Here is a 10,000-nt window from a genome sequence, read left to right as displayed (position 1 = left end):
GCCTGTCATGTTCTTTCCTGTAAGACAATTACGTTTATCTTCTGAGGACTAATGTTAAACATATTTTGTTACAACTAGTTCTTAACAGTACGACACCTTCAGATGAGACTTCTTATACGTCTACGTAATGAGTGCTCTGAGAGCAGCTGAAACACACTCAAAACCCATTCATGAATTATTTATATTAAACACACACACACACACACACACACACACACACACACACACACACACAGTTGTGTGAAGAAGTGTTTGCCCCCTCCCCGATTTCTTATTTATTTGCATGTTAGTCACACTTAAATGTTTCAGATCCTCAAACAAATTTAAATATTAGACAAAGATAACACAAGTAAACACAAAATGCAGTTTTTAAATGAAGCTTTTTATTAATGAGGGGAAAAAAAATCCAAACCTACATAGCCCTGAGTGAAAAAGTGATTGTCCCCCCCTTTTAAAACATAAATTATCTGTGGTTTATCACATCTTTGAAAAGCTGAGTTCAATTTCTCTAACCACACCCATACCTGATTACTGCCACACCTGTTCTCATTCAAAAAATCACTTAAATAGGACCTGCCTGACAAAGTGAAGTAGACCAAAAGATCCTCAAAAGCTAGACATCATGCTGCAAATGAAAGACATTAAGGAACAAATAAGAAACAAAGTAATTGAGATCTATTGTAATGGAAAATTTTGGTATAACACTGTCTGTTGCCTGTTTTCAAGTGAACATTCCTATGCCGAGGTCATGTTCCTTTGACACAGAGCCTGGCACGGTTGCCAGGGTGATGGGTGATGTTTTGTCTAGTTTCCCAGCTCCCCAACTATAAGATAACTTTTCTTTAAACACATTCAGCTCACTCCGGACTGACGGTTCATGTGACCGGTTGCTCTGTGTGGCTCCATTCAATTGAATGTTTTTCCTCTTTTCATTAAACTTCCGAAAGACAGCTGAGGTGTCCTGACATTCTTTTTGAACAACAATGTTTGCCACCACAATTTGGCGACCACGAAGGGACCCCATCTGTGAGCGGATTTTTTCCTTCTCTCCTCCGGAATCGAAGGTGTTTTAAGCATGCAACAACCTCGTACTCCCCCATCAAGTGAAGGTCGGAGAGGGCCTCTCGTCCGGAGGGGGTTGGGAAGGTCCCTGCACCGACTGGGTCAAGCGAACCCGGTGGCTTCAGAAACGCCATGCTGTTCTTTCGGGTGAGTTTTGGAAAGATAACGGCCGAAATAAGCTGCGCGCTAACGTCTCCTCTCTGCCTAATCAGCTGATGTTGCCAGGAGTGCTTGGAGCCGGAGAGGGCTGGTCCAGCCGGGGTCTGAGTACCTGGGCTGTTTATTACTGACCTAGGAGTTAGTGAAGTGCGACGTCGGCTGTGGGTCGTCAGACGTGACGGATCACGAGTGCTTCTGTAGACGTGGTTTGAGAGTGGTAGACTACCCCAGGTTCGAGGCCTGGGGTGAAGTTCCCTCAGGTTCAAGTCCTGAGGTGAAGTTCCCTCAGGTTCAAGTCCTGAGGTGAGGTGTAGCTCCCCCAGATTTGAGGCCTGGGGTGAAGTTCCCTCAGGTTCAAGTCCTGAGGTGAAGTTCCCTCAGGTTCAAGTCCTGAGGTGAGGTGAAGGTACCCCAGGTTCAAGGCCTGGGGTGAAGGTCCCCCAGGTTCGAGGCCTGGGGTGAAGTTCCCTCAGGTTCAAGTCCTGAGTTGAAGTTCCCTCAAGTTCAAGTCTTGAGGGCTCTGGATTCGGGGAAACCCGAGTTGCCGATATATGTATTTTTTTTATTTTACTTATCCAACTATCTCTGTGAGAGAGCTGCGCGAGTGTTCCGGCTGTTGTGACGTCACAGACCCTGATAAGAGGAAGACCTTGGTTAGCCATTGTGTTTTTTTGTGTTTTTTTCTACTTCTGAAAATTTAGACTTGCAACACGTCTGAGAGGATCATATAATCAGCTGTGGGGGCCAGTTTTCAACAAGCCTTCTGGGAGTATTTTTTCCAAAGGACCAGATTTTTCAGCACTAAATGTGAGCTATATGATAGTTAATTATGGAAAAGAATAGAACCCACAACCTTTGTCGGAACTGTGGGCCAGACAACTTAAATTTCCCAAAATAAAAAAAACAAGAAACAGGAAGCCTGAGCGTTAAACAGCTGGAGGCTTTGCAGGTTAGACAGAGGCCAGTTATCACTCGCTAAAAAGAAAAAATGAAAAACAAATTTAGATAGTATGGAATGTGGCTGAGTGAGGCAGACACCCAAACAGACTGTGCCCCAGTGTGTGAAGCTGGACCCGGTTTGGACTCTGCGCCCCCCCCCCCCCCCCCCCCAACTAGTGCCCGGACCTCAAGCAGAGCTCACCGGCGCCTGGACATCACCCAGCTGCGCCCGTTTGCCCCCCACTGCCCCCAACCCCACCCGTGGGAGAACCCCTCCCCCATCTTCACCCGTTTCACCCATCGGAGAGACGAGGAAACGTGCTGGAAAGACTGGCTCTCTAAAGGAACTTTTTGACTGGCAGAAAGCCTGCGTTCGCCAGGAAAAGGGTGAGACTGTTGCTGCAAAAGGCTGAAAGAGAGAGCAACGGGAGAGGCAGAACACAGTGAGGGCCCGTGACGTCACAGACCGCTGCCATGCCCAGAGAGGGGAGAGAAGCCTGAGACGCGGGAGAAGGGGGGCCGGCTGTGGGATCTGCAGAACACGTGAGCACCTAAATACTAAATACACATACACACAAGAACCTTGTTTTTCATTTATTGTAATAATTGTCATTAAATTTAATCAGATTTAATTAATCTGATCATCGTCCAGTATTTTGGACGACTACAGCGTAGTTTCGAGGGAGCTAATAATGCTCACCTTTGCTCCCAAAGAACACCATTTTTTTTTCCTCCACAGAGGAAAAGTTGATCAAGCGGGCAATCCTAAGTACACCCTGACTGCCTCAAAGATTTAACAGGAACATTTAACATTTAACAGCCATTTGTAGGTCTGGATTTTATGTTTAATGTCCAGAAGGAAGGGAAATCAGCACACTCGTCTGTTTAAGATTAGATTATGATTTAAGATTATAACGTAATTTATTAATAGACGTTGGAATTGAGTATTGTGTCAGGAGTTATGCATGACGTGTGGGTACACACCCCACTAGCCACATGCTAGACTGGAACGCCTCATTCACGGTTAATTAAAAATGAGGTACGAAACAGATGAAGTGATAAAAGCGAAATGGATTCGATCTGAATTCACACACTATTCTGTCTCAGGTTCCGGTAGAACGTTGTTTTTTTTCCTCAGCATTCCAGTCCATCCTAACAGTCAATTTTGTTTGCTGTTGTTTTGATGGTAAAATGTTACACGTTTGTTTTGATGGTAAACTGTTACACGTTTGTTTTGATGGTAATATGTTATACGTTCACTCGTGCGGGGTCGGCTCGACCTGGGGTCAAGCAGCCGTGCTGATTGGAGGGGTAGCTGACGTAAGATACACTCCTCTCGATAGATCTAGGGGAATGGGAATTTTTGTTTGCCTGTTTCAGCTAATGGTTGTCCTGTCCAATGTTTTTTGTCTAGTGTTCATGACTGAAACTGTTTATTGAATTGGGATTCCTGTAAATGCATTAAAGTGGGTTTGAGTCCCACTGAGGGGTTGAGTTGAAGGTCAGGGACCTTCGGGGGTCTGGGACCCCCCCCTTTTTTTTAGCTAGGGATTTAAATTGCCAGAGAAACTTGGATGTTGATGGCGTGGCTTCGTGAAGATACTATGTTGATACTATACTATGTTGACATGAGCCTGAAAAAACAGAAACAGAGATGGTCAAATTGATAAATATATGTGAAATTCAGCAGGAACTGCTGATGCGCCTGCGCTCTGTGTGTGCTGAGGTGTGTATGTGAGGGTGTGTGCGTGTGTAAGCGCGTGGGTGTGTGTAAGCTCCGTGTCGCCTGTCTGACTGCGCGTTCACGCAGGGAGCGTTCACGTGAGGCTACGTGGATGGGAGAGAGATGTTATCTCATTTCCTTTCTGTTGACATTTTTGTTAAATTGATACAAATAATTTTTTTTTTTAATCGTTCTTTTCCCTGGATGAGGAAATGGTGACGTGGAATTGTCAGAATTGGGTTGATTCACCGTTTGAATGGTTGCAGGTTACTTTTGTGATACTGTATTTGAACCGGATTGTATGGAAATGGGATTCTTGCCATTGAGCTGTGTATGATTGGGTTGATTGTGAAAAGCATGAAACATATCAATCATTTTTCTTTATTTTGTCTGTCGTGAAGTCACATACTGATGATTGACGGTTTCATCAAGAGTGGGTTACGTCCCGTAAAATGGGTGCCCTGTGTTTTTTTTTTTTTTTTATAGTGTTCATGAGCCTACTGTCATTGGCTCTGAGGGACAGTTTGGAAGTGCTTATTGCAGTATGTTGATGTTATCTTGGTTGCGAGTGAGTCCAGAGACGAATGCGTTAAAGCTTCTCTGGACCTGTTGACCCATTTTGGCTGAACAGGAGCATTAAGCCGGCCTGTCCGAACTGCAGTTTGTTGCCACAGGGGTTACGTTTCTGGGTCATGTCATTTCGGGGGAGGGCAAATCCCTCTCGCCTGGCAGAATTACGGCCATTCAAAAGGAAAAAAGCCAGAACTGGTCACTAAGAAACAAATGATGTAAATTCTGGGCTCCACCGGCTATTGTCGACAGTGGGTCTCGCATTATGGTATGCGGTATGCAAGGTCTGCAGCTCAAAAATCAGTGACACCACAACCACAACTTCATCCGTCACTACAAAACCCACAATGAAAGGTAAGCTACGTGAATGTGTCTTTTAGCTAACTGTTACGGCTGTTATAAAGCTAACGTTTGATAACACTAACATAGCTTGAACTTAACGTGGCTAGAAAGCTAACCGATGTATGTCTGAGGGGAGTGGTTGTCTAGTGGCTACAGAGGTGGGCTTGGGTCTGGAGGATCCAGTTTTAAGCCCTGGGGTTTGTTCTCTCAGATGTAAGTCGCTTTGGATAAAAGTGCCTGCTAAATGACAGTATCATTATTATTATTCTCTACGGAGCCACTCATGACATTTGAAAAAAAAAAAATAATGCGTGGCCACAAGATAATATCTTGTGGCCACGCATTATTTTATTTTTTTCAAATGTCACCAAAGGGGCTCCGTACTTCTCAATAAAATACGCTGTAAAAGTGTCTTAAGCCAACTCGTTGGCTGGTCAAATGGGTTAAACATTAACTAGGAAGGTAACTTTGCTAACATGAATGCTAACATGACTTTTTAAGTTAACGTTAAGTTTAAAATGTGTATAAGATTAAGGATCTGGACCCTAGTGGTCTGTAGAAGACCTGCAGGCCGGGATCTGGACCCTAGTGGTCTGTAGAGGACCAGCAGGTCTGGATCTGGACCCTAGTGGTCCGTAGAGGACCTGCAGGTCTGGATCTGGACCCTAGTGGTCTGTAGAGGACCTGCAGGTCTGGATCTGGACCCTAGTGGTCTGTAGAGGACCTGCAGGTCTGGATCTGGACCCTAGTGGTCTGTAGAGGACCTGCAGGTCTGGATCTGGACCCTAGTGGTCTGTAGAGGACCTGCAGGTCTGAATCTGGACCCTAGTGGTCTGTAGAGGACCTGCAGGTCTGGATCTGGACCCTAGTGGTCTGTAGAGGACCTGCAGGTCTGGATCAGGACCCTAGTGGTCTGTAGAGGACCTGCAGGTCTGAATCTGGACCCTAGTGGTCTGTAGAGGACCTGCAGGTCTGGATCTGGACCCTAGTGGTCTGTAGAGGACCTGCAGGTCTGAATCTGGACCCTAGTGGTCTGTAGAGGACCTGCAGGTCTGGATCTGGACCCTAGTGGTCTGTAGAGGACCTGCAGGTCTGGATCTGGACCCTAGTGGTCTGTAGAGGACCTGCAGGTCTGAATCTGGACCCTAGTGGTCCGTAGAGGACCTGCAGGTCTGGATCTGGACCCTAGTGGTCTGTAGAGGACCTGCAGGTCTGGATCTGGACCCTAGTGGTCTGTAGAGGACCTGCAGGTCTGGATCTGGACCCTAGTGGTCTGTAGAGGACCTGCAGGTCTGGATCTGGACCCTAGTGGTCTGTAGAGGACCTGCAGGTCTGAATCTGGACCCTAGTGGTCCGTAGAGGACCTGCAGGTCTGGATCTGGATTCCGATTCTAAATCAATTTTCATATTAATTCCTAAAAATTGATTCTTACGTCTAAAGGTCAATTTATTTTCATTATTACATTTTCACCCGGTGAACTTTAATCCCAGTAGTCGTCACATCATTTAATTTACACATGTCCTGTTGAGCTGTTGCAATTTCTTTCTTTTTTTGCACTTTAAATGGATATTGAAAGGAATATTTGAGTTATTTATTTCATACAATTAACTTTTGGATATTTTTTTGTTTTTGCCCAAAAGACCATGGGCAAAAACAAAAAGAAACACGTTCTAGCCTTTAAATATGTTTAAAAAGTATGAAAACATTAAAAGTTTTCAGTTATAATTGCATAAATTGTATATTTTTCATTACTTTATATACTGTATTAGGGTTCGTTTGCATAAAATACTAAAAACCAAATTCTCAAAAATTAAAAACTGAAATAACACAAAAGTGAAAAAATAAAAACGGAATGTGGGAAAAACTAAAAGTGATTTCCTCCGTCTCTGTTTCCTCCCTGGATGTGTTTGGTAATTCTGCCCCACGATGTTTCTGTTTCAGTTCTATCAGCATTCTGGGAGCTGATTGGTCCTTACAGCATCATTAGCTGCAATACTTGCTGTTGAATCTCAATATAATACTAGTATTAATATGTTGCAGAACTACAGTCATATCATTCATGCAACAGCTGAAAAAACTGTTTTAATAAACACAAACCCAAATCAATATTGGAATCAAATCGAATCAAATCTTGATTTTGATTTGATTTGATTTTGATTTGTTTATTTGCACAACATAAAAAAACGGTACAAAAGTTTAAATGAACATAAAAAGCATGAAAATATGTGCAGGTGAGAAAGGAAGCCCTAAATGGGCTTATTCAAAGTTCTCACCAGGAAAAATACATTGTATTGAAATAATAGCAAGAACAAAAAAACAAAAAAACAAAAAAAACAGCGTTAAAAAAAGATGGATATAAACAGACAATTTCTCGGTGTGCACGTGCAGAAGTGAGTCCACATTAAGTGGAAGCACTTCTAGACGCTTGGTCAATAAGGCTGGTCTTCAATCTCTGTTTAAAACTATTAATAGACAGTGAAGATTTTGCGATAAGTATATGATCTTGATAATCGATTCTGAATCTTAAGAATCAAATGGATTGTTTCCATTTGAATGGATCCCCAGCCCTGCTCACCATGTCCAGCTCCTCCCGCAGGTCGATCTTGGCCGGTTTCCTGCTGCGTTTCCCGGGATTCTTCACCTTCCCCTCCGGCATCTGTATGCAAAATCAAATAATCCATTCAAAAGTTGTGTAAAGTTCACTTTTATTTATAAAAGTATGAACGAAAGTGCCATAACATTTGTTGTGCAAACACCTCAGCAAACATCAGCACTTGTCAGTAACACATATTTAGTGTAAAAATGTCAAATAAAATATAGCTTATTGCCACTGCCAGGGCATTAATGTCATCATGTTTTTTTATGAAAGATAAAAAAAAGTCTACCAACAAAATCCTGATCCACAATCATGACATTAAAACAGGCAATTTCTGAGGAAACAGCAGAAACTTTTAACGGGGAGCAGCTTTACCGTCTATATTCAGCACCAAATGTCCCTGTTAGAAAGTGTGAAGCACAAAATCACTATTGAAATTTCCTTTACAGGGTCGAATCCTCCGTCTGGGAGAACTTTAAAATTAAAATGTCCATGTAACCGTAATTTTACCGCTCTCCATGTCTGTTTTAGCTTTTCTGCATGTTTTTCCACCAACTCTCTTCCGGTTCTGCAGCAGCCGGAAAAATACTTTTCAAAACAAAAGCATGTGAGCAACATGCGTTAATGTGTGATAAAATAAATGTTGGCGTTAATAAATGAATGAGTTAACGAGATAATAACGCGTTAACTTGCCCAGCCCTAATAAATATGCATATAAAAGTTGAATTGGATGGCAGCGATATTGAAAGAGTAAACTAAATCAGATTTCTTGGAGTAATAATGGATGAAATTAGCTGGAAATCTCATATTAAGCGTGTACAAAACAAAGTTTCAAAGAGCATTGCAGTACTTAACAGAGCAAAACAGGTTTTGGATCACAGGGCCGTCCACATTCTTTACTGGTCACTAGTTCTTCCATATTTCACTTACTGTGCAGAAATTTGGGGCAATAACTCTAAAACCAGGTTCCACTCATTACTCATACTTCAAAAGAGAGAAATACGATACATTCATAAGGCTGGATATGGAGATCACACTAACTCACTATTCTTACAGTCTAAAGTACTAAAACTCATGGATCTAGTGGCATTTCAATCTGCACCAGTAATGTTTAAAGCAAAAAATCATTCACTACCGGATAAACATTCAGAAATTATTCATTGGGAGGGAAGGGGGTTATCATTTAAACTTCAAATCTTTATTCATGCGTACAACAAAAATAAGTTTTTGTGTATCAGTTTGTGGAATAAAACTGTGGAATGGTTTGAATTTGGAGTTAAAAGAATGTACAAACATAAAACAATTTAAGAAGAAATATAAAGAAATGGTTTATTTGAGGTATAAAAGTGAAGACTGTGTTTAAAGATCAGCAGCTGTGTGTGTTCTGCTATTCTGTCATGTTGTCTTTGTCTGTTTATATACTTAGATATATGGATTATATTTATATCATAGTTATTATATTTATGATAGAGCTTACATCTTGGTTTAAACAGGTTATTTTTGTAAAAATTATATATATTTATACAAATGAGTGTATATTATAAAAAATAAATACAGACATATATTCTATGTTTAGTTGTGGAAAGGGGGTGGGATTAAATAAGTTTATACTTCCTCCCACTCCTTTTCCAACATGTAACTGAAATATGTGTTTTGATGTTGGTTTTTTCTTTATGTGGTGGAATGAACCTGGATTTGTTTTCTGGTCTTTTTTCTTGTTTTTTATACATGTTAGAAATAAACAAAAACGAACAAACGAATAGTGCTATAAAAGAGTCTGGATCTCTCAATTTTCAAAAAGAGACTAAAACAAAAATTGTTATTAAATTAAGTCTCTTCTTATTAAATTATGACTAATTCTCAAATTATGTATAACTCTAAAACTATGTGTGAATGTTTATGTACCAATACCTGATGTATTATTTTTACAAGAATATCTTTGTATCTAGGAAATCTGAGGATCTCAGGGTTTTATTGTGTGTTTTTAGGTAATAAGGTTATTATATTTATTATATGTATGTGTGTAATTTATAGTAGTTTTGCTGTGTGACTGGGCCCCTAGGAGTTAATCTGTGGAACAGCTTAAATACAGAAATGAAAATGTGGAGCACGTTATTACAATTCAAAAGCTCCTATAAATACTAAATGATTAATAAATATAAAACAAAGGGATAATACACATAGACATGTACATGTGTATGTACTATTGTATTATTGCTTCTATAAATACTGTATAGAATGATATTTATTAATGACATGTTTTTGTGCATCCTTGGGATCGAGGGGTTCGAACCCGCGACCTTCGGATCATGAGCCCGAAGCCCCAACCACTAGGCGACTCTGCTCCCGAACTCCGTGAACATAGTGGAGAAAAAAGGTGAATTAGCCGTTAGCCGTTAGCTCCCCACCTTGCTGTCGTCCATGCCGCGTCAACGGTCCCGTCAGCCGCGAGAAAACACGTCCTAAACCCACGAACTGCGGGTTTAAACACGTCCTAAACCCACGAACTGCGGGTTTAAACACGTCCTAAACCCACGAACTGCGGGTTTAAACACGTCCTAAACCCACGAACTGCGGGTTTAAACACGTCCTAAACCCACGAACTGCG

At 41.5% G+C, this 10,000-nt stretch overlaps 1 protein-coding gene across 2 annotated transcripts in view; it reads right to left on the bottom strand.

The window, feature by feature from the left end:
- LOC133424462 (zinc finger protein 883-like) overlaps positions 1–10,000 on the bottom strand; it is an 11,160-nt gene that overhangs the window by 1,045 nt on the left and 115 nt on the right. Inside the window, exons 1-2 of one of the 2 annotated variants that reach the window (XM_061715095.1) lie at positions 9,801–10,000; positions 7,372–7,452 (exon numbers count right to left, since the gene is read on the bottom strand). The exon at positions 9,801–10,000 is cut by the window's right edge and continues 115 nt beyond it. In XM_061715095.1, coding sequence (XP_061571079.1) covers positions 7,372–7,452; positions 9,801–9,815 — 96 coding nt within the window. In that variant the 5' untranslated portion in view covers positions 9,816–10,000. The remainder of the gene's footprint in view (positions 1–7,371; positions 7,453–9,800) is intronic. The other variant, XM_061715096.1, reaches the window with a different exon arrangement.

Source organism: Cololabis saira, chromosome 23, assembly GCF_033807715.1.
Source record: "Cololabis saira isolate AMF1-May2022 chromosome 23, fColSai1.1, whole genome shotgun sequence".
Taxonomy (NCBI): Eukaryota; Metazoa; Chordata; class Actinopteri; order Beloniformes; family Belonidae; genus Cololabis; species Cololabis saira.
Note: the sequence above shows the minus strand (reverse complement) of the source record. Positions and strands in the feature narration are given on the sequence as shown.